The 25529-nt window shown below is 47.6% G+C and overlaps 2 protein-coding genes across 3 annotated transcripts in view; one reads left to right on the forward strand and one right to left on the reverse strand.

Annotated features, from left to right (window-relative positions):
• Window positions 1-23201, reverse strand: part of Insr (insulin receptor) — a 129162-nt gene extending 105961 nt beyond the window's left edge. For both annotated transcript variants that reach the window (XM_036166430.1, XM_036166429.1), the window contains exons 1-2: window positions 22655-23201; window positions 1635-2186 (exon numbers count right to left, since the gene is read on the reverse strand). In XM_036166430.1, coding sequence (XP_036022323.1) covers window positions 1635-2186; window positions 22655-22754 — 652 coding nt within the window. In that variant the 5' untranslated portion in view covers window positions 22755-23201. The remainder of the gene's footprint in view (window positions 1-1634; window positions 2187-22654) is intronic.
• Window positions 22753-24276, forward strand: Prr25 (proline rich 25). The gene is made up of 2 exons (XM_036166860.1): window positions 22753-23452; window positions 24155-24276. The coding sequence occupies exons 1-2, from the start codon at window positions 22753-22755 to the stop codon at window positions 24274-24276; spliced, it is 822 nt and encodes a 273-aa protein (XP_036022753.1).
• Window positions 24277-25529: the final 1253 nt, after the last annotated feature.

The raw sequence follows: 25529 nt of genomic DNA on the forward strand, positions 1-25529 counted from the left end.
TGGGTTCAGTTCCCGGCACCCACAAGGCAGTTTACAACCATGAGTAACTACAATTCCAGGGGATCCAACACCCTCTCCTGGCATCACGTGAGATACACAGACATTCATTCAGGCAGAACACCCATATATATAAAATGAAGATTAAAAATATAAATAAAATAAAGCTTGAACCCCAAAACAACCAAATTCTTTTTTAAAACACTGAAGTATCTAAGTGCCTCATAACTCAGAAGGCTAAAGACATGAAGGACAGAGCAAGACAGCTCAATGGTAAAGGCGATTGCCCCTGGCCTGGCTACCTGAGTTTGATCCTCTAGACCCATACATGGGGAAGAAGACCAACTTCTTCCTGAAAGTTGTCCTCTAACTTCCATGGGCCATGGTATACATGTGCACACTCATATACAGGCACACATGCATATACACAGACACACAGACACACAGACACACACACACACACACACACACACACACATATACATACACACATACACGCATACACACTCACAAATAAAAATAAATGTAAAAAAAAAAAGCAATGTACTACTCATCAAAGTTTAATTTTTACACATTTCTTTTTCTGAGTATCTCTTACAAATTGACTTCTATAATCAGGTAAGAAAAACATGCTAAGTCAAATCCATACCCTTACATAGTCTACCCCTCAACCAAGCAGAGGACCACAGGAACATTCAGCATCAGGGGTGGCAAATAGCCCTCCTGAAAACTCTGCCCCCCTACTTATTTCTGAATATAAGGTTTAATATCCGAGCCACACCCATGTCTAGACACCTACCTGTGGCTGCTCACCTACAATAGTGGCGAGGTTCAGTCTACTCACTCATCATTCCCTGTCAGAGATTTAACTTCCCAGTCTCAGTACTCCACAGTTAACTGTAAACTATCAAATGGAAGATTCCAGATTCAATTCATATGTTTTCAATCATGTACTTTCCTGAGTAGCACAATAAAATTTCAAGATGCCCTGCTCTGCCACACCTGAAATGTGAATTAATTTCAAGTATAAGATTAGCTGTCAAGACATGATGACTATATTCAAGTTACCTTTATTTTACTTAATGGCGTTCCCCAAGTGCAAGAGTGATGATGCTTGTAATTTTATTAGAGAATATCACTATAGTTATTCTATTTCAGTATTGGTTATGGTTGTTAATCTCTTACCAAATGGCAGGGTTTGTGTGTGTGTGTGTCTGTCTGTCTGTCTGTCTGCATACACAACATGCACAACCCTCAGAGGCCAGGGGTGCTGAATCTTCTCAGTGATACAGGTGCTGGAACTGAACATGAGTTCTCTAGAAGAGCAGGAAGTGATCTCAAATGACGAGCCATACTCCAACTCCCTCAGTTTATTTTTGTTAGAGTATTCTATCATAGCAATAGAAAAGAATAGATACATATGGATACACACACACACACACACACACACACACACACACACACACTAATATACATGCACCACAATGAAGTGTATCTCTCATAGATAAGGGGGGTGAGCATATTTTTTGATAGAGATTCTAGGGTTTGCAATCTACAGCCTTCATCACCTAGCCTTTATTGAAGTCTACCATCCCTGGGGCTAAGGACCAGGGAGAACAGCTTAGAATGGAACATACCTTTCTGACAATGACTGTGTGTCCAGCACCGTTCCACAAACTGCCCATTGATGACAGTAGCCGGGCAGTTGGTCTTGCCCTTGGCAGTACCCGGACAGACATCCCCACATTCCTCATTGTCATCTTTGTTGAGCACGATATAGTTGTCCTCCACAGAATCCAGGATCCGGGACCAGTCAATGGTGGCCAGGTAACAAAGCTCATTGTTCTTCTCAATGCGGACAGATCCTCGAGTGATGTTCATGAGGTTGTAGAGCCCCAGCTCCTTCAGGTGGACCATCTCAAAGACGACCAGGGCATAGTTGAAGAAGAGGCGGGAGCCTCGGATGACTGTAAGGTTGGGGAAGAGGTCTTTCAGACTCTCCAGGCCATACACACGGAAAAGAAGCAGATAGTCAGTGATCATGATGAGTTTGGGGAAACTGAGGTCTCGGAAATCTTCAGGTCTGGTTTTGAACATCAGGAGGATCTGCAGATGGCCCTCAATGACTGAACAGTTCTCCAGTTCATGCAGCCTGGTCAGGTTGTTCCGGATGTCCATGCCAGGGCACACTAGAGGGCAGACAACAGAAGCAAAGTCGGTGAGCCAGGGACTCAGAACGGAACCAGAGTCGGGAAGACAGCAAGTGTTTGCTGTGCAGGCATGAGGACCTGAGGGCTGGGGCATGCAGAGATAGATGGATCCCCGGGGCTCACTGCGCTACTTGTATCAGTAAACTCCAGGCCAGTAAGAGACCCTGTCTCAAGAAACAAAGTGGAGCGCTGTCCACTAAGGAACGTCTGCCACTTGAAGTTGACCTTTGGCTTCTAACACTCACACCCACACCTATACACACCAGGGCCTATATATCCCAGAGCATTCTAGGTCAGTACATCACAGAGACTCCTGCACATCCATGTTCACTGCTGCTCGGCTCATGATATCTGAGGTCCGTCAACAGATAAATAGATAAAGGAAATATGGCATATATTGTGTATAGACATCTTCTCAATAGCTAAGTTATGAAACAAGCAATCGATGGATGGGAACTAGACTATGGCTCAGCTAGTAGACCACTTGCCCAGCATGCACGAAGCCCTCAGTTCCATACCGAGCACACACTGGACATGGTGGGACACACTTATAATCCCATTATTTAGGAGATAGAGACAGGAGGGTTGAGAGTTCAAAGTCATCTTCAACTACATAACAAGTAAGAGGCCAGTCTGTGCTATTTGAGAACCTGCCTCAAAAAATTAATAATAATAATAACAGATAACAAAGAAAATGTGGCATGTAGACACAATGGAGTATTAGATAGAATGAAATAATAACATATATTATATGTGTGTGTGTGTGTGTGTGTGTGTGTGTATACTATGTATGTACATGACAGAAGCAGAAAGGAGGCCGGTTGAGGTAAAGAAAAACACCTGTGGGTGGGCACAGGGCCAAGCAAGAATAACGAGGCAGAGGTGATGAGCAAGTTACAATCATAGATACATAAAATGGCATAGTTTGAAACCTGTTCTTTGGTACATCCATCAAAAAACTTAATGGAGGAAAAAAAACAGGGCTCCTTGACCATCTTCCTGGTTGTTAGTGACAGTAGCCAGTCTGTGACATGAGCAAGTGTCTCTTCCATATCCAGATTTCGTGAACTTTGGAGAGTTGCCTAGTAAAGGATGATCTATTTCCAGGCTTTGAGGAGCCTCTACACTGGTTTCCCAATGACTATACCAGCAGACATTCCCACCAACAGTATGTAAGAGCGCCCCTTCCTTAACAGTCTCACTAGGTATTTCTTGTAATTCTGGTAACAGCCATTGCCATAAATGTCCATCAGTGGATGAAGAGAAATGCTATATGGTGTGCTAGGGGTGGTGGCCACTTGTAACCCCAGTGATCAAGAGGCTGAGGCAGGAGGATTATGAGTTTGGGGATAACCTGGGATACATGGACTAGGCTGGAGGACATGGTTCAGGGGTAGAGCCCCCGCCTAGAATCTCGTACTGGGGAGATGGGACAGTGGTTCAGAGGTAGAGGCCCCTGTCTACTGTACACAAGGCTCTCTGTCCAATCCCCATCAGAGAAGATGGGAAAGCTACAATTAGGGCCAGTGCCAGCTTTGTGGTCACCCACTGTGGGCTCTGCATTTCAAATTCCTAGGCCAGCCCCGATGAATGGCTTTCACTATAAAGCAACCACGCCTAAATAATTCCTTTCAAAAGGCAAAGAATATAATTCCTTTGGCAGGCCCAGTTAGAAGCCTTAACATAATCATCACCCTATCTATGAGGCAATCGGTTCAACAGGAGCGTTGAGTAAGATGTCAAGTGCGGAGGAAAGGGCAGCCGACCCCAGCCCGGCGTCCCTGAATCTCGGCATGGAAGTTCTTCATGAAAAGACTGACAGCAAGGAATAACAGACCATGATAAATGAGGACCACATGAGAACAGGAATAGGCAGAGTGCTCGGGAGGTCCCCAGAAATCCACAATGATACATCCTCTGTAGACTGCTGGCAATGGTCGAGAGAAAGCCTGATCTGACCTAGTCTGGTGATCAGATAGCCAAACACCCTAACTGTCGTGCTGGAACTCTCATCCAATAACTGATGGAAGTGGGTGCAGAGATCCTCAGCCAGGCCCCAGGTGGAGCTCCAGGTGTCCAATTGTCGAGAAAGAGGAGGGACTGCAAGAGCGTGAATTGTTGAGACCAAGATTGCAAAAAGCCCAGGGACAAATAGCCAAACGAATGGAAGCACATGAATTATGAACCAAAGCCTGTGGAGCCCCCAGCTGGATCAGGCACTCTGGATAAGTGAGACCATTGAATAGCTTGAACTGTTTGGGAGGCACCCAGGCTGTGGGACCGGTACCTGTCCTTAGTGCATGAGCTGGCTGTTTGGAACCTTGGGCTTACACAGGGACAGTTTGCTCAGCCTGGAAGGAGGGGACTGGACCTGCCTGTACGGAATCCACCAGGTTTAAATGAATCCCCAGGGGTGTCTTGGTCCTGGAGGACTAGGGAATGGAGGGTAGGGGATGGGGGAAGGTGGGGTGGGTGCAGGACGGGGGAGGACAGGGGAACTCATGGCTGATGTGTAAAATTAAAACACAAATATAATAATAATAATAATAATAATAATAATAATAATAATAATAATAAAAAGAAAAGACTGATAGGAAACTGTACTCACATCAGAACAGGGCAAGGAAAAACTGAATGTCTTGTTTTATGTTCACCCACCTCCGGGGCTGGCTCTGCTTCCTTGGCCTGCCCTCCTGGCTGCCAATCAAGGTCTAATTACCTTTCACCTGGGTGTGGCAAGCGCTTCCCAGGAAACCCAACCTCCGTCCCTTAGCTCAAACACAAAGGGAGTGCTGATTCTCCTAAGAGTGGTGTGGTTGCCAAGTTCCAACCCCTCCATGGCTTCCCATGGCCCAGCACACTTCACAATCACAGTCTTCAATATTCCTAAAAACCCTCCATCCCTTAAGCCATGTGTGCTGGTTAGTTTTTGTCAACTTGAAACAAGCTTGAGTCATGTGGGAAGAGGGAATCTCAATTTAGAGACTGCCTTCATCAGACTGCCCGGGAGGCAAGCCTGTGGGGGCATTTTCTTGATTGATGACTGATAGGTGTGGGAGGGCCCAGACCACTATGGGTAGTGCCATCCCCAGGTGGGTGGTCCTGGATTGCCTAAGAAGGCCAAGGAAGAGCAAGCCAGTCAGCAGTGTTCCTCCATGGTCTCTGCTTCAGTTCCTGCCTCTAGTTCCTGCCTTCACTTCAATAGACTACCAGCCGTAAACTGAAATAAACCCTCTCCTTCCGGCTTGCTTTTGGTCATGGTGTTTATCCAAGCAACAGTAAACAAACCAGAACACCGTGCTAAACAGTTACTCTGCCAAACAATTACAAAACTCCCTGTCCCCAATGTCATATGACCTATCAGGATCGATAAAGGAAATGATGAATTTAAGACAAGAGCCCAGGCACTGGGTGGTATACAGTAGGTGCTCAATTCATGTTACCTGTGTTGATGTTGATTTTCTCCCAAATATGTAACATACATCTCTGGGTGAATCTGTCTTGTGCGCTCAAAACCCCCACCTCCACCCCCAGCAAAAGACAACGGTGTCCTTCTTCTTCAGATGCCTCCCACGATCTTTTAGAGACTGGTGCTCACTGAGTAGGCTGAGCTAGCAGGTCAGTGAGCCCCAGGAATCCTTCCATCTCTTCCACCCTAGCTATGATTACAAGTATGAGCCACCACTACTGCACTTGGGTTCTGGGGAACAAATTCAGTTCCTCATGCTTGCAAGGCAAGTCTTCGTCTCCCCAGCTTCTTTTTCTTGTCTTCCTCATCCTCTTCCCCTTCCTCCTCTGTCCCCATGCTCCCAAGGCTCCTCCTGGCTACTCCCGGCCTCAACCTCCCAAGCACTGCAATCACAGGTGTGACCACCACACTCTGCTTAGCTCCAGGTCAGGATCCCTTAGCGTCATTTGGAAGACACCCACACTTTAGAATCCACCCTGGAGCCACTGAGATGCCTCGACAGGTAAGGGTGCTTGTTACCAGACCTGACAGCTGGAGTTCCATCCCTGAGCCTCACACGGTAGAAAGAGAAACATCCTCTGACCTCCACATGTACACTGTGGGACACACATGTGCACACGCTTACACACACACACACCACGCATATGCTCCCAACTAAGGTAGAAGGAACAGATAGTTTGATCCAGGCAAAATAATGAAACCCAGCTTCAAAAGAAAAGAATTCAAGCTGGAGAGACAGCTCCATGGGTGAAGTGCTGCCCTGTAAGCCTGAAGACCTAAATGCCATCCCTTGGTGAGCGCTTACCATTTCTGGGAAGAGAGAGACAGCGGCTCCCTGGAGATCACTGGCTAGCCAGGCTACCAAGGTCCAGGCCAGTGAGAGACCCTGTCTGAAAAAAAAAACCTTAGGGACACCTAAGGTTGCCATCTGACCTCCACAGGGACGTGCACATATGTCTAAGTACACACACACACACTGCACACAGGCATACATGCACACACACACACACACATACACACACACACACACACACACACACACACACGAATACACACACACACAAAGGGACCAAAGGAATCTAATCTGAGAGTGGTGTGCAAAAGTGAGTTGGGGAAGTACATCCCAAAGCTCTTGGATTTGGTGCTCTTGCCTCATAACCCACACAGAACACATTAAACTCTATTAACAGAGAAGCCACACACTTACTCACAAGGAAGTTAGAAGCCCCAGCCCCAGGCAACAGTAAAACCACCACACTGCCAAAGATACTTGCCAGCCAGGCTCTGAATGGAGCAGGACCTCTGCAGTGGTGAAGCCCGGGAGACAGCTTTGAAGAGACCAGGATACCAACTCAAACCCCACGTAGTCACACCAAGCAAGTCTGATGTTCCTGACACCTCAATGGCTTCCAAGCATGGACATACTGACAGGCAGAGACCCATAGATGTATTGTGTCAAGGTTAATCTTGATTGACAAGTGGACAGGATCTAAAAGCACCCAGGGGACAAGCCTGTGTCTGCAAGGAAGTCTCTACATTGGTTAACTAGATGGGAAGACCTTCCCTGAATGTGGGCAGCACCATCCCATGGGCTGGGGTCCTGGGCTGAATAGAGAGAGCAAGTCATGTTGCAAGGACTCAGTCAAGGGCCAGGGAAACAGCTCAGTAGTAACACACTTGTCCTGCAAATGTGAGGAGCAGAGTTCTGATTCTAGCACCCCATAAATGACAGGCAGACATGACAGCCTGCCTGGTAATCCCAGCACTTAGGAGATGAGGAGGAAGATGCCCAGAACAAGCTGGCTTGATAAACTAGAAGAGGTGAGCTCTGCATTCCAATGAGAGACCTTGCCTCACTTACCTCAAGGAAGCATGCAACATCAACCTCAGGCCTCCACACATATGCACAGATACATGCACTCATACACATGTGGTGTCCTTGCACCACAGACACAAAAGAGAAAGAGAACGGGCTCAGTTAGTAAAGTCCTTGCTGAACAAACATGAAGAGCTTTGTTCCATCCTCAAAACTCATGTTAAAAAAAAAAAAAGCAAGCACAGATGCATACACTTATAATTCTAGTGCTGAGGAGGCAAAAACAGGAAGAACCTGGAGTCCCACAGGCCATCCTACCTTCAACAGTGAGCTCCAGGTTCAATGAGACCCTGCCTCAAAATAACAAGGTGGATACACCTGAAGAGTGACACAAGGGTGGTCTCTGGTATATTGGTACATAGTGGCACAAACGCCAGAGGAGTAACCAAACACTGTCTGAGTGGATTGAAGGCCCACTCCAAAAGACTGAATCCATACCTGAAAACGCTAATGTGGCCAAGAACCTGAAACTAGACAGGTCATGGACCTAGGGGAAAACCTAATACAGTAATTCTGCTAGAAGAATATAGCAATAAAGCAACTCCTAATGACGTACTCTGGGCCTCACTCAGCCATCATCAGAGAGGTTTCCTCCTGCAGTAGATGGGAACTAACAGAGACCTACAAGTAGACAATGTACAGAGAATGGGAGACCCTGGAACACTCAGCCCTAAGTGGGATGTCATACCCCTCCCCTAAGGGATCAGGGAGCTGAGCAGAAAGACTGTAGAAGCCAGAGGTGATGGACAACTCCAAGAAAAGTGTCTTCCATACACAACAGGACTGAAGAACATATAAACTCACAGAGACCTTGGCAGTATGCACAGGACCTGCACAGGTTCAAGCCAGACTGAGTCCCAGCTCTGAGAAGGGGAACCACACTTCAGGGTAGGCCCCACGTTCAGGAGGAATTGGCCAACACAAAACAAACTCAACAGTATTTTTGTTAACCTTTTTTTTTTTTTTTTTTTTTTTTTTTGTCTCTTTGCTTTGTTTGGGCATTTTTTGTCTTATTGGTCTTTGGTTTTCATTTTTATGTTTTTGTGGGGTTTGTTGAGAAAGTTGTTTTTTGTTTTGGTCTGTTTTTTAAAGAGAGAAAAAGAGCATGGACTTGAGTGGGTCGGAGGTGGAGAGGATCTGGTAGGACCTGGGAGAGGGGAAAATCATGAAATCGCTCTAACACCACAGTGATTATTGCACAATCCTGTGAATACACTCAAAACTACCAAATTTCGAGCTTGAGCTGGAAGAACTATACAGCATGTAAACTCTGTCTCACTCACCTTACTATAAATAAAGATTAAAAGGATCTAATTGCAGGGGCAATAAACAAGCACTTTGCTTTTTTAATCTCTCTGTAAATCTAACTCTTAACTCATTAAAGCCTGATGTGTCCCTGTGAGTTGAAAACAATAGAGCAATTTACTGTTGGAACAGAAAAAAATATCCAGAAGATACCAGAATTGGCACCAGAAATTCTTGTAGGAATTCCAGCAGCTTCAGCCCCAACTCTGCCCCTGTGGGTGGCAGAGAGAGGACTTGGTTTGATCCCCAGCACCCACATGGCAGCTCTGTAACTCCAGTCCCAGAGGATCCAATGCCCTCTTCTGACCTCCACAGGCACTAGGCATGCACCATGCACATGGTGTAATACATACATGCAGACAAAATATGCACGAACATAAAATAAAATACATCAAATCTAAGTAAGCCTTAAGTGATCCCAGGAGGTGCAGAGGTAGGAAGCAGGAAGTTGGATCAGCAGCTCAGCTTCTCCCAGCCTTGGCCATCACTTGTTCATGCTGGCCTCTCCACCCCACCCCACCCCAGCCCCGGCTGTTTTGTTGTTCTCCTCTGCAATCAGTCCTTGAGACTAGGTCTTGTTATGTAGCCCAGGCTAGCCTCGAACCCAAGATCCTCCTAGCTCAGCCTCCTCAGAGCTGAGATGACAGCTATGGTGTCACACCCCACTCAATTTTCTTTCTTTTTTTCTTAATTTTAATGTTTCTGATGTTGATAATGATGATATTAAGATAGAAGCCCAGGCTGGCCTCAAACTTTCTACAAAGCCAAAGGTGATCTTGAACTCGTGATCTTAGCATACCAAGATGTTTTGGATGCCCTACCCAGCACCACATCAACTAGGCATGGTGGTGCACACAGGTTATCCCCACACTCAAGAGGTGGGGCAGGAGAGGTACGGGTTCAAGTGCTCAGGGGTTCCTGTTACACAGTGAGATCTGGACAAGCCTGAGCTGCATGAGACCTAGTGTCAAAAATAAATAAGCCTGCCTCTGCCTCCCGAGCAGATTAAAGGTGTGCACCACACCACAGTGAGTTTGAGGCAAGCCTGATCTACAGAGTGAGATCCAGGACAGGCACCAAAACTACACAGAGAAACCCTGTCTTGAAAAAACAAATAATAACAACAACAGCAATAATAATAATAATAATAATAATAATAAAGCAAATAAACATACACCTACAGACAAGGGAAATAGTTCAGTGGGTAAAGTGCATACAGAGCAGGCATGAGTAGCCCATACCCACATAAAATCCAGGCATGGCAGCGCACACCTGTGGACCCAGCCCTGTGAAGACAGAGAGGCAGGTCACAGGGGTCATGGGGCAGTCAAACCTAACTGAAAGAATTACTTCTAACCTTAATACATAAGGTAGAAAGTGATTATAGAGAAGACATCCTGATGTCAACCTCTGGCCTCCGCGCACACACATGTGCTCACACATACACAGACTACACACAGCATATAAAAAAAATAATAATAAGCGGAAGAGACAGCTTAGTCCTGCAGAGGACCTAAGTTTGATCCCCAGCACCCTTGTTGGGTGGCTCATAGCCATCTATAACTCTAGCTTCAGGGAGAGCCCAACACCTCTAACCGCTCAGGGCACCTGCACACACACACACACACACACACGGTCACATGCCCAAAAGCAAACACACTGTAGGAACTGAAGACATGACGGTCCATAGCATGGCTGAGGGGAAGGTTTTATGGTAGATAAGAGAGAGAGAACAGCCAGAGGTGTCTGGGAGAGTCCAGAGCAGAGAGAAAGTAGTAGACCTGGCCAGGAGAGAAACAGGAGCAGAGCGAGGGAGGCGGGCGACACGTAGAGAGGAGGACAGTGTAGGAGAGAGACAGAGTGCGGGCAAAGGAGAAGTCCAAACAGAGACCAGGAGAGGGCAGAGGAGCAGGAGAGAGCACAGCGGAGATAGCAGGGTTCTAAGGAGGAAGAGTAGCTGTGGGGAGGGATGCTCTGGCGCTGGAGAAGTTTGGGGTGGGGAGGAGGCGAGAAGAGCTAGGCACCTATGAAACTGAGGGAGCCTGGAGGCCAGCATGCACTCTGGTGTCACAGACAGCCATCTGTCCCTCTGCAGGGATAAAGGGAAAGGGTTCCTTCTGGTAGGGGTGGGCAGCTTCACAAGTTCCTGAGGAATGCTGGCTTTTGTTTAGCCGCCAGAATTTGGACCTCATACACATAATTTAGTTTTTTTAGTTAAACTTTTTATGTAAGAGCCAAAAATTGGTTCAGTGGGCAAAGGTGATTGCTGCCAAGCCTGATGACCAGAGTTCCATTCCTAGGACCCACCTGGTGGATGGAGAGCTGGCACTTCCAAATGTCCGCTGACTGCCACATGAGCATATACACACACATACAAAAGTAAATAAAATAAATGTTAAAAAAAAAAAAAAAAACCTCTGTCCCTGGCCATAAGCTGTCCTCTGACCTCCACCTGTGTACCTTACTGCAAGTGTGCATGTGTGTGAGCGTGCATGGGCGTGTGCACTCTACATAAATAAATGTAATAAAAAATTTAGAGAGAGATAACCACTGCCTTTCAAACTGATTTCATGGGTTATGAAAGAGAAATCTGAGGTTTTGTTCAACCTTAGACATGGCTCCACCCACCTTGCAAGGCAGGTAGGGAGGGGGCCGACACAAAAACAGGGTCTGTGTGAGCAGATGGGATAGAATACTATAAAAACACAACAAGAAGCTCCCCTCAATGACACAGAAAGATCTCTAAGATGTGTCAACCAGAGCAAGATACAAGTGATCCAGCATCACTTGTGAGTATGGTAAATAGCTTATGGTAAATAAGCTGCACATATGGTAAATATGTGCAGCTTACATATGCAAAGAGGACCCACCTAGAAAACTAATCAGTGCGCCAGTCTCCACCTTTCAGTGCTGGGGATGCAGACGCACTCTGCCTCTTGCTTGGTTTGTCCATCTGTTTTGTTTTACATGGGTGTTGGGGATCTGAACTCTGATCCTTGCGCTTGCACAGCAAATTGTCTTACCAACAGCCATCGCCAAGCCTGGGAAAGCTTTCACTACTAAAACTCTTCATATTTATGAGTTTGGGCTCTGGGCTATCTGATTTCACCAAGTATCCACGTCACTTTTCGCATGGAGGCCAAGGGAAATACTAATCCTGTGTTCGAGTCCCAGCTCTGCCTTTTTCCCAGCTATGTGGCCATTAAGCAAGCCCTGGCCCTCTCTACACCTATTTCCTCTTCTGAGCAACTCGTCAGTGACGCATGAGCCCAGGAAAGAAATGATATTACCTGGATGCAAAGTATGATGCTTTGTTTTGTTTTTCCATTTTCATGTGTCTTTACATTTGGTGTGCATGTGTATGTGCATGTATGTTTGTATGTGAAGGGTTACGTGGACATGTGCAAGCCTAAGGTTGATGTCAGGAATTATCCTTGATCCCTCTTTCACCTTACTCATTGAGGCAGGGTCTGTCAATCAAACCCAGGCTGAATGATATGGCTGCCTTCTCTCTGCCTTTGGACCAGAATTACTGGAGCACCCTGAATTTCTGAGCCTTCTGGGGATCTAATTGTGTGGTCTTCCTCCTTGCTCTCTCAGGTATTTTAAACAGGGAGCTATCTTCCTAGCCCTGGGATGGTTGTCTTTCACTGGTAACTAGATAGGATCGCCACAGAAAGAAATGTCTAGGCACATCTGTGAAGTAGTTTCTAGACTGGGTTAACTTAGGTAAGAAGACCCATCCTAACAAGAGCAGCAGCATCCCAGCTCCTGGACTGAATGAGGAGTGGCGGAGCACTAGCAGCTGACTCTCTACTTCCTGGCTATGGATGCAACATGACAGCTACCTTGGGCTCCTGCTGCCACGCCTTCCCCGCCATGATGGACCGTGAGCCAAAACACATACCCCCATCCTTCCTGAAGTCACTTTCTCAAATGACTCATCCCAGCAATGGGACAGGTGACTGGCACAAGACACACAGACTCCTCTTTTATTATCCACAGAGAAAAGGAACAGCAAGAAGGATGAGCAGAGGTGAGAGATCGGGGACAAGCCTTCCCCACCCAGCCCACCATCCTTCCGAAAATGTCTCACACAGCTGTTATGCACGTGGACGGGTGTCCCCAGAGGACCTCCCAAATCAAACAAGAGCTGGCAAGAGACACGGAGGCCGAAGCCAGCACGTGGCTCCAAGGTGTCCCTCAGAACTTCTTCTGGAGGCTGGGGAGATGGCTCAGCAGGTGTCTTATTTTCATAATTCCTGATGCTATTATAAAAGATCTTGAAAAAAAGCGACTCAGGGCACAGAAAGGGATTATTTTAGCTCACAGTTACAGGTTACAGGTCCATCACTGCAGGAAGGAGGTCAAGGCAAGAACTTCAAACAGCTCACATATGCTTGCTCAATTTCACCTCTCTTACACAATTCAGGACCCCTGCTAGTGAATGGTGTCACCCACAGTGGATGGATCTTCCCGTATCAATGAACTTAAAACAATCCTAAACAGACAAACCCAATGTAGACAATTTCTCCTTGAGACTCTTCCCAGGTGACTCTGGGTCCTGTCAACGTGACAATCGAAGCTGTCACAGCCAGTAAAGCACTTTTCCCCGCAAGTGTGAAAACCGGAGGTCAGATCCCCAGCACCTATTTAAACTGTGGGTGGGCAAAGTGGTCCCTGCAATCTAGGAGCTCCAAGGAAATCACAGGAGTGACCCACAGTCAGCTGGCTAGCTAGACTAGCCAAATCGGCCAGCTGTGGTCAAATGACGGACCCTGTACCAATATAAGAGGCAGAGAAGGATCAAAGAGGACAACAGACATCACAATCTGCCCCCTACACACACACACACACACACACACACACACACACACACACACATATGCACATAAACACATACACAAATACACCATGCATATTCAAGAACCCTAAAGAAGTCTCTCTCCTCAGAGGAAGAAGACAGATGCTCAACCCTCCACAGGTACAAGTCTAGACAGATCCTCAGATTCTGTGGAGCTGAGATCTACCAGGGAAGATGGGTTCAACAAAACAGGATAACAGGATTCCACAACATAGACAGGCCGGCAGGCACATATGCGAGTGCGCACACACACACACACTTCACACAGGCCCAGTGTTTAAGTTGCATGCTCCTTCCTGTCCCTACTCCGGACTAACACAGTTTTTAGAAAGCACCGATACTTTCCACATTCCCACAAAGGCAAAAGGGAAGATTTCAGTCTTCTCTGCACTGCCACAGAGCTGGAGGTCAAGCTGCGCCCTTCAGCGGGCAGACCAGAGAATTCCCCCATTGGGCTCTCTAGACGCTCGGGATTGTGGACCGGACCGACGAGATGGCTCAGGGGGTCAGGGTGCTTGCCGCCAATCGGGACAACCATGCTTTGAACTCCAGGACCAACACAATGGAAGGAAAGAGCCAACTTCTGCAAGCTGTCCTCTGACCTCCACAATCGCCCATACACACAAAATAAACAAATAAATGTTTAAAAGTTTTTTAAATTAGTTTGTTAAACTCCAAAGTAAATGAAGTACTTGCTAGCTGGGTCAAACCTGTTCAAAGAAACTCAAGCCAGAGCCACTGAGTAAACTTTCCAGAAGGTATAACCAAGGATCTGCATAAGGATGAAAATATTAGCAAAAACAATTGTTTGCATTCCAAAGAACTCTAGATAGGAAATTGACCAGCTAAACTGTCACACCCCAGTCATGGGGAACACTTATGGCCAATTGCGTGTTAGTTCTGCTCCGTGGAACACCCTAAATTACCTGAAAACAGGTTGGGTTCCTCCGGTGTGTGCCCACAATCATTTATTTATTTACTTTTGAGATAAGGTCTCATGTAGCCCAAGCTGGCCTAAAACTCACCCTAGAGCCAAGAACAAGAAGTCCTTCTAATCCTCCTGCCTCCACCTCCTGAGTGCTGGGATGGCAGGTGTGGGTCTTGCTTATGTGGTGCTGGGGATGGAACTCCAAATGCATGCTAGGCAAAGCACTCTACCCACTGAGCAGAGCCCCAGCTCATCTCTGATTTTATCATATGCATTCCATCAACTAATTTCCTACCTCCCTTAAGATCTCATCCTCCCCCTTACAATCTCCTATATAAACACACACAAACACACCACACACAGAGAGACACACTACACACACAGATACATACCACACAAAGAAACACACACACCATACACATACACCACACACACAGACACAGAAAGACACACTACACACACAGATACATACCACATACATACCACACAAAGAAACACACACACCATACACATACACCACACACACAGACACACACTATGCACAGATACATCACACACAAACATACACCATCCACACACACACAGAAAGACACACTACACACACAGACACATACCACACACAGAAACACACACACACACACCATACACCACACACACAGACACACACTATGCACAGATACATCACACACACACACACACACACACACACACACACACACACCACATACTTCTTAATGTATATTAAATACATGAGAGAGAATATGAGGCAGGTGGTGGTCCTCTTTCTGAATCTGGCTTATCTCCCTTAACATAATGATCTCTAGCTATATCCACCTTCCTGAAAATGCCATGATTACATTTTTCCTCATGGCTGCATAAAATTCCACTTTATGGACTATATTTTCTTTGTCTATTAACCTGTCAGTGAACATCTAGGCTGGTTCTCCATCTTGGCTCTCCTGCATAGTGCAGCAATGGCCAAGTACCTTTAAGCACACAGACTTTCAAAGTGAGACACAGCCTTCACGTCTCGGATAAAAGACGGTACCTTCAAAATATTCAGAGGGGTCATTTTAAGCAAAATGATGGCAAAAAAAAAAAAAATGCAAAAATGAGCAAACAGGAAGCCACACATGCCACACACAGAACAGACAGTCATGGGCTCCAGCGGCAGCTTGGTGGTAGAGTGCTTGCCTAGCATGCACAAAGCCCTGGGTTCCATCCCCAACATAAACCAGGTATGGGAGTGTATGTGTCTGTAATCCCAGCACTCAGAAAGTGGATGCAGGGGGGTCGGGAGTTCAAGACCAGCCTTAGCCACACAGTGAATTTGAGACCAGCCTGGACTACATGAGATACTGCCTCAAAGGGAAAAAAAAGACACCAACAAAACACACCCTTGCAATGACCTCCAGCTACAACACAGAATGAACTGACCAATTTAGTGTTGACGGTGCAGTGTGACCTGGCTGGCCTGCAGAGTCAAAGCTCCAATCTTTCGAGTGTCCCCAAATAAAACACAAGTGTGCCACGAGAATTAATCTAAGGGTTCCAAATAAATTTCACCAACTAAGCAGCTTTATAAATTCCAGAGCCTGGAGATAAGAGGACCAAATATTTCAGTTTTAAGAATTTATTCATCTGATTATAGGACTTTTTCTTTCATTCTGGAAAAAAAGGGTTACAGGGACAGGGTATGCCATCAGCAAGGTGGCACATACCTGTAATCCTGGCACTCTGGAGGCAGAGGCACAACAATCCCCACAAGCCTGAGCTACACAGCAAATTCTTGCCTTAAGAAAAATTTTGTAAGAAATTAATTAATTAAAAATAAAAACAGCAAAGAGGTGGTATGAGGCAGTCTGGCCACTGATGGAGCTGTTCTGAGACTGTTGGAATACACACCTCTCCGTAGACATGGTTTTATATCCAAAAACAAGACTAGAAAGATGGCTCAGTGGTTAAGAGTGGTTTCTACTCTTGCAGACAACCAAGGTTCGATTCCAGCACCCACGTTAGGCAGCTCACAACTGCCCGGAACTCCAGGTCCAGGGAGACCTGACACCCTCTACTGGTCTCCACGGGCACTGCACTCACATGCACAAACCCACACAGACACAGACAAATAACTAAAAACAAAACCTTAAAAAACAGAAGAGTAGGTAAAGATATAGAGAAAGCAGGTTTTGTAGTTGGCATGAACTAACTGAGCAGTGGGGAGGGGAGAAACAGAACACAGTGTAAAGAAAGAAAAGTCATTCTTTTTCTAACCGTTCATTTTTAGCCAGGAGGGAATTGGAATCACAGGACTGAGAGGGAAAAGGGTGAGTGTTTGGGAACGTGCACAGCTGTGTACGAATGGGCTCTACCCATAGGAAGAGGGAAGTCTCAGAAGCACTCCAGCTCACACAGAATCTTCAAACAGCAACAGTAATTCGTTTAAAATATCATTTATTTATTTTTAAATTCTGTTTGGTTGGTTGGTTGGGTGTTACTTGTTTTTTGTTGTTTAGGGGAGAATTGTTTTTTTGGATTTTGGTTGTTTGCTTTTTTTCTGGTTTGTCTGTTTAGATAGGGTCTCACTATATAACTCTGGCTGGCCTTGAACTCTCAGAGATCTGCCTGCCTCTGCCTCCTGAGTTGCTGGGGTTAAAGGCGGGCATGCAACATCACACCCAGTTGTTGTTTAAGTGCATGTGTGCATGCACACATCTGTCTGTCTGTCTGTGCATTCCTTCAGTAACGTCCTGGAGCTGGAGTTACAGACAGTTAAGCATCTCCTGACTTGGGTGCTGGGAACCAAACTCGGGGGCTCTAGAGGGGCAATCACTGCCTGTAACCACTGAGCCATCTCTCCAGACCCTTCCTCCCGCTTTGTTTTGAGATAGCTTCTCCCTCATAGAGCCCAGGCTGGCCTTGACTCCCTGTGTAGATGAAGATGACCTTTAATTCCTGATCCTTCTGTCTACACTTCCCAAGTGTCAGAGTTACCAGACTGCACCACCATGCCTAGTGTAAGCAACACTGTGGATAGAATCGGGGGCTTCGTGCACCTTACCAACGGAGCCACATCCCCAGTCCCCAGGGCAGTATTGTTTAAATGACTAGGGGAAAGGACTTGGAGTTCCATGGTGGCAAGTTATGAGCAGGCAGATGAAGGACGGCTAAATGCCAGTCAGTTAAGTTTATTAAATGGGGGGGGGGGGGTCTCAATTGCTGGAGTGCTTGCCCTGGGTTCCATCCCCAGCTCTGCATAAGCCACTGTGAGGGTGCACACCTGCTGTCCCAGCATTCAGGGGCAGAAGCAGGAGGATCGAGAGTTGAACGTTCTTCTCAGCTACACAAGGAATTTGAAGCTAGCCTGGGCTACATGTGGCCCTGTCTCCAAAATGGAAAAGAAGAAAATGAACAAGTAAGTTAGAGTTAGCGGGGAAAGAGGAAGACGGAGAAGGGGGAGAAGAGGAAGTAGGACAGGAGGAGAGGAAAGAAAGCAGGAAGGACAAGATGGGAGGGTGTTACAGAGGACTGGGAGGATAGCGCTGTGCAGAGCACTTGTGTGCCATGTTCAAGTTCCTCAGTCTGCCCCAGAACCTAAAAAAAAAAAAAAGCATGATCCAGAAAACTCCAGGTGAAAGGTCAAAGTGTAAATATCTTTGTTGTTGTTGTTACTACTTAACTCCCTAAGATTAGGGTGTGAAAGTAGTCAAGGAGTACACAGGGTGTATGGCCCTGTGCCAATAAAACTTTATTTACAAAACCAGTAGATTTAGCACAGCACCACAGTTTACCGACCCCTTTTGTTGTATAAAAAAAAAAGAAAAAAAAGGCTTGGCCTAGATGGACCTGACACAGTGGGTCAGGAGAGGGGTGAAGGTCAGGGAGCCTATACACGGCACATGGGGAAAAAACAAGCTTACCCCTGCTGGAGGGGAGCGCAGAACACAGAAGAGCCAGCCACAAGTGAAATCGCCTCCCAGGGGCAGGGACCCAGAGTGGTCTCGGAGGCCAGGCTGTATTCAGACATAAGCCAGGCATCCTGTGGTGACCAACAGACGAGATAGCCAGAGTGTGTCCTGAAGGAGGGCCGCAAAACTGGAGGTCAAAAGTGGAAAAACGAGTGTAGAGTGCATTGAGTGTCTGTAGGCTCAGGAGAGACGGGCACCAGGGGGAGTCGGGGTGAAGGGGGTGGAAGATTCTAGATCAAGGAGAGGAGGGAAAAGCAAGGCCTTTGCAGGCAAGTGTCGGAGACAGACAACCTGTTTGCACTGTTGCGACTTAAGAGACTGCCATATGCCACTGGCATGAAGCGAGCAGAGACCAAGGGTGCCCACCAAACGTCTCAGCAGAGCAAGGACAAGCCTACAATCCAGAACGAGCCCACTCCAAGTGCTGGCGTTCGCTTGGGGTCTGACAAGATGATGGTTCAGCAGGTGAAAACACTTGCCACACAAGACCGATGTAAAGAAGTGACTCCACATGCCTGCCCTGACACATAGGAGTCCACACACACATACATGTGCACACAACAGGCACTCAGGCACACATGCATATACAAAATAAAGTGATTTGAAAATTAATTTAAAATTAGAACAATAATTATAGGAATAAAAAATAAATAAGGTGGAAAGCAACTTAGAAAGATATCTGGTATTGGCCTCACACATGTGCACTCACGCACATGAACACCTATATCCACAACACACACACACACACACACACACACACACACACACACACACACACACAGACCCATAAAAGTCAACTACCCATGCCTCCAAAAGTCAGTCCGACAGATACCCTAACGCTCAGAAGGTTCCAATGTCAACACTGCACACACACTGCCTTGTCTTCTAACTTTACAATGCTCACTGGGCTATCTCAAGAGAGATAGATCAAGAGAGAAAAGGAAGAGCTATCCACTGCCTAGCTCAGCCCAGCTACCAAGACTCCACCAAAGATGAACTCCCCGCCCCTAGGGAGACTTCCCCCAAAAAAGACCCACTCCTTTCTTAAACATCACATAGACCCTTACCACCACCGCCACCTCCCATCCCAAGCTAAAGTACTCTGTTGCTGGACCTTACAGACTCATGTTCTAGAAATTTTCTCGCCCCACACCAAGCCTCTATGAGGCATCGCAACTCATTTATTTGACTGAGTTTTGTTAACGATTACCCCAAGGCAGGAGCGAGAAGCTTCCAATCCAAAAAAGCAAGTGTTTGTTAAGAAATCCAGTACAAGGGCAAGCGAGATGGGTAACAGCCCTTGCTGCCAAGCTCCTGACCTGTGTCCAAGCTCCAGAACCCACAGGGCAAAGAGAGAACCGAGTCCTGAAAGATGTCTTCGGACCCCGACACTCAAGCTGTGATATTCACAGGCTGCCCCCACATACACACAATTATAATAAATAAAATTAAGTTTCAAAGATAAGGCAACAGGAGAGCCAGACGTAAGGGTTTGTGGCTTTAATCTCAGCTCTTTTGAGGCAGAGGCAGGCAGGTCTCTGAGTTAGAGGGCAGCCTAGACTACAGAGGAAGTTCAAGGAAACACAGTAAGACCCTGTCTCAAGATGATTAAAAATGAATTAGTTTAATTAAAAAATAAGGAAACAAAGAATCCCAGCAGGGAACTGCCGTCCTAGCCAAGTGGCCAGTTAGAAGCTTTGATGGGCCTGTCCTTCCTTCTCATGCAGAAACAGGTGGCTACTGTTTTGAAAGCATGTGACAAGGACTCACTGGGATCATATTTACAAAGTATGGGGATTTTCCAGAAAATAGGGATTTTTGTTATTCTTCATGTTGTTTGAGACAGGGTTTCCCACAGCCCAGGCTGACCTCAAACTCACTATGTAGCCCAGGATGACCTTGAACTCCTGATCCTCCTGCCTCCACTTCAGAGTCCTGTGATGACAGGTGTACGACCCCACTCGTGGTTTATGGGGGGTCTAGGAATGAAACCCAGGGAAATCATGCACACTTGGGAAGCACTCTGTACTAACTGAGCCACATGCCCAGCCAGGGAGTGCCTTATCGGTATACATTTACTGCATAGACTCCAATGTCCTGGCTACCTGTTTGCCATTAGGGAACAAATATATACGTACCTACTAGGCACTAGGCACTACTCTAACATCAGTGAAGAACAAATACAAGGCACTGTCTTTGTGAATACTGGAAGCTCCATTTCCTGAGCATAGGAAGTCCAGGCACAGATGAACAATTAATTACCAAACATGAAAAACAGAACTCAAGGAACCACACTTGTGTACCCAAGTGCACAGTTACATTCACAAAGTAACCCTACTTCCTTAAGGTGATCCCAGGAGCCCTGGGGAGCAGCAGAAGTGATCCCAGGAGCCTCCTGGAGCAGCATAGGTGTTAATAAATCTTGGATTTTTCTTAATAAGAATCCAAACCATGGATTCTGGGGAGATGGCTCAGTGGGCAAAAAGCACTTGCTGCTCAAGCATAAGGACTGGAGTTCAAATCCCCAACACCCACATAAAAGCCAGCACTTCAACACACATCTGTAACCCTAGTGATAAAAGAGATGACCACAGAGGAGCCTGAGGCTCGCTGTCTAGTCAGCATAGAAAAATCAGCAAACTCTAGGTTCATTGAGAGACCCTGTCTCAAAACATGAGGTTAAGAGTGCAGAGGCAAACACCTGGTGTCAACCTAGGGCCTCTGAAAACACACAGAGGCATGCTCATGTACACACACACACACACACACACACACACACACACACACACACCTCCCTCATTCACAGACAAACTGAAATTCTCGCCTTCCTTGACCCCTTCCTCATTGTAATTAATTTCCTTTTGTGGAGAGATCTGAACCAGTAACTCAGAAGATACTTTATATTGCATGTTTTTTGAAACAGGGTCTAACATAGCCCAGGCTAGCCTCAATATGTGGGCTAGCCTTAAACTGGCCATCCTCCTGCCTTGGCCATAACCAGACACAGAAAGGTATAAGGACAGCCTCAGAACAAGTGAGGTTACACATCCTAAACATGCCTTGCTTTAGCCCTCTCTGAATTGGGTGTGCAGCGATTTGGGCCTCCAGGGAACACTGGGAGGTTCTGAAGAAATAAGCTAACTAGCCTAGAGGCTCATAATAATTCTAATTACAACGATCCCAAAAGCTGCCCCCGCTGTTACTACGATTGCTGCAGGTATGTAGACTCTGCCTCTAGACATCTGGAAGCGGAGAATTATAAACATAGCAGCCATGAGCTTATACACTGGGGTCGATTTTCCAACAAGTGTCCTCCATCAATGAGGACACCCTGGCTTTGGCTTTAAACTCTCCAGGTGTTTGGCTGCCTGAATCTGTTGCAACCCAGTAACCCTACTTCCTTAAGGCGACCCCAAAGAGCATGGGGGGAGGGGGTGCAGCGGATTTGGGTTTAGAGAAAAGAACAGATCTGGTTGAGAGACGATGGGGACAGACACCCAAAGGCTGGGCGGGTACTAGGGCAAGGTTCCTCAGACCCAAGTTGGGCACACGTGGGGTGCACAGCCACAAACCCAGCGGGCAAAGGCCAAGGTCAGCTGGCTTCGTGTAGGGCCAGGGCCACCAAACTCACTATTACTCCTTCCCCAGGGGAAAGACGATCAGTCTTTAGGGACAGGACTCTACATAGACTCCAGGGGTGTCCTCAACCCTCAGTCCTTAGGGAGGGAGCTCTAGGTTGGCCGAGAGAAAAAGGGGGTGCCACAACCCTCAATCGTTAGTGAGAGGACTCTATTGCTGGGATGGTGAGATGGGTGTCTGTAACCCTGGGTCCTTGAGGGGGGCGGGTAGCTCTAAGTTGTATGGGGCGATAGGAGGGGTGTCCCCAACAGTCAGTCAAAAGGGAGCGTTCTCTAGGTTGACTACGGCGGTGGGGAGGGGTGTTCCTGACCCTCACTCCTTAGGGTGGAGGCTCTAGGTTGGCTGGGGCGATGGGAGGAGTGTCCCCGACACACTGTGATTCCCCCTCACCCCAGACTTACCCTCTCCAGGGTACAGGTGGCCAGCTGCGCCCACCAGCAACGCAGCCACGGCCACCAGCAACGGCGCGGCCGTCGTCTCACGGCGTCTCCCGGAGCCCATGGCCGTAGGAGCGCAGGGACCCCAGCGATCAGAGCACGCCACGCCGCCCCGCTGGGGACATAGTCCGCGAGGAGGTCGTCGGAGAGGCGCCAGAGGCCGCGCGTCCCTCTCTTCCACGCCGGTGGCTCGCGGGCCGCAGTTCTCCACTAGAGAGGGCCCCGGGACGGTCCCGGGAAGAGCGCAGAGGCCTCGGCTTCGACCAACGCGGCGGCGGCGCGGCCCACAGACGGCCCCGGGTCACCCAGGCACGGTCCGGTGCCCGCAACCGCAGGGTCCAGAGCTCACCGCCGTGCGCCCCCTTTCCAGGCCTCCTGTTCCTCCGCCCGGTGCAGCTCTGGATGGGTCGCGTTCTGCGGAGTCTGAGACAGAGGGACGCGCGAACCGGCAGGCACCTGGGCTGGCGGCGGCGGCGGCGGCGGCGGGAGCGAGGGCTCTGCTCCGGCCCGTAAACAACGCGGCCCGTCAGCTGGGCCCCGCGCGGGCCGAGGGAAAAGGTGGCGCGGATTGCGGATGGGAAGGGACTGTGCGCTCAAGTGAGGCCCGCCGAGGGGACAAGCCAGCCGAGCGCGGGGAGGCGTGGCCAGGGCTTGCAATGCCACGCCTCCTCGCCTCCTCGTGTGCAGCCCCCAACTTTGGAGGCCCGGGGCGCACCCGAGGTTCTCCCAACTCCGATACCCCCCAAATGCCTATTTTAAAAGGTTGCGATTTAAAAGCTTGGAAGTGTCCCCAGATACCAGTCTGACATGAACACCCTAAACAACTCTGAGACTCCCATGTCAGAATCTCGGGAGCTGCCCAGCTCCGCGCCTGACTCGAACACCCCCAAATAGCCCCGAGGTTCCAATTTAAAAACCTGGGGCGCCCCAGATCCTTGCCTGAATCGAACACCACTAAACAGGCCCAAGGTTCCAATTTAAAAGCTAGGAACGTCCCAGATCCCCTCCTGACTGCAACAAACCCAAATAACACTGAGGTTCCAATTTAAAGGTCTAGAGCGAGCTCCAGATCTCCGCCTGATCCGGACACTCCAAACAGCCCCGAAATAACAATTTAAAAGCCTAGAAACGCCCCCAGTTCCCTCCGGACACGAACACCCCAAACAGCTCTAAGATCCCAATATCAAAACTTAGGAGTCTTACTCTGACACCCTCCCAAGTAGCCCTGAGACTCCGATCGCAATAGCCCCCAAGAAGACCCCAGATGCAAGGCTCAACCAAACAGACCTTGTTTTTACAGTTTTGTTTTGTTTTTTTGTTTTGTTGTTGTTGTTGTTGTTGTTGCTGTTTTTCCGTCTCCTACGGAGAATTCACTTTCTTTACTCTTGATTCCTTTTTTTTTTTTTTTTTTCAGCCTCTACGACTAATGCCTGACTGGATTCCCCCAGTCGTGGATCTCTCTAGGAGATAGTGGGCGCCCCACAAGTTCCCTCCCCAGTGAGCTCCTGCCCAGCAGCATGGCCCACACCAGCTTCCAGGCCACAGCCACGTGTTCACAATGCCGGCGCCTGTGTTCCCTGGCCTGAGCCCCTCTACGCAGCACTGGATTCCAGCGGAAATCAATTAAAAAAAAAAAAAAAAGACTCCTAGAAGAACATAACAAGGCTTCTAGGAAAACGTTAGAAACTTCATATAGGACCCGGGTAGATGTGTTCCATTTTCAACATGCATACCAGTAGGTGGCTGAATAAATATCTAAAAAAGTCATTGGCTAACATCCCTACTCAACCACCTTCAATGAAGAGCTAGCCCGGTCTGGACCTTAGGACTGTGTGAAGTCCAGAGTCCTCTATCTTTCACTTCCTGTGTCCAGTCGGACAGACTGCACCATATCTGTAGCTGCTGGTCTATGCAATGGGTTTGACAATATCTGTAAAAAGTAAAAATAAAAATAAAATAGCAAGGAATAGAAGAAGACACTCAAGATCAACCTTTGGCCTACACACACACACACACACACACACACACACACACACACACATACATACAGAGAGAGAGAGACAGAGAGAGAGAGAGAGAGAGAGAGAGAGAGAGAGAGAGAGAGAGCACTACAACAGGGAGCCGACCCTGGGGAGGCAGGTCTTTAATCTCAGAAGATAGAAGCAGGAGGATCAGGAGTTTGAACTTAGCCTAAAACACAGGCGATCCTGTCTTTAGATAGATAGATAGATAGATAGATGGATGGATGGATGGATGGATGGATGGATGGATGGATGGATGGATGGATGGATGGATGGATGGATGGATGGATTGATAGGTAAAAACAAACCAGTGGGGTTGATGAAATGGCTCAGTAGATAAAGGCATTTGTTGCCAAGCCTGAGGACCTGAGTTCAATCGAAGGTATGCACACACACACACACACACACACACACACACACACACAGACACAGAGAGAGAGAGAGAGAGAGAGAGAGAGTAAATAAATAAATACAAGCGTTTTCAAAATTACTTTTAAGTGGTGGCCTAGTGTTGAGGGATGTCTTTCTGTATGCTGTGAATATGTGTGGCTCCCATTGAATCATAAATAAAGCTATTTTGGCCCATGGCAAGAAAACTTACAGCCAGGCAGGATATCCAAACAGAGATATAGAGAGAAGAAGGGTGGAATCAGGAGAGATGTCAGCCTGCCACCAAAGGCGCAACAAGATGCCAACAGACCAGTGAAGGTATAGGCCATAGAGTTTGTAATTAATATTAAGCCTCTGAGTGATTATTTTATAACAGGCTGCTTGAGCTTGGGTGAGAGAGATTCATCCTGACCTCAGGACCTGGCGGG

Source organism: Onychomys torridus, chromosome 17 (assembly GCF_903995425.1).
Source record: "Onychomys torridus chromosome 17, mOncTor1.1, whole genome shotgun sequence".
NCBI lineage: Eukaryota > Metazoa > Chordata > Mammalia > Rodentia > Cricetidae > Onychomys > Onychomys torridus.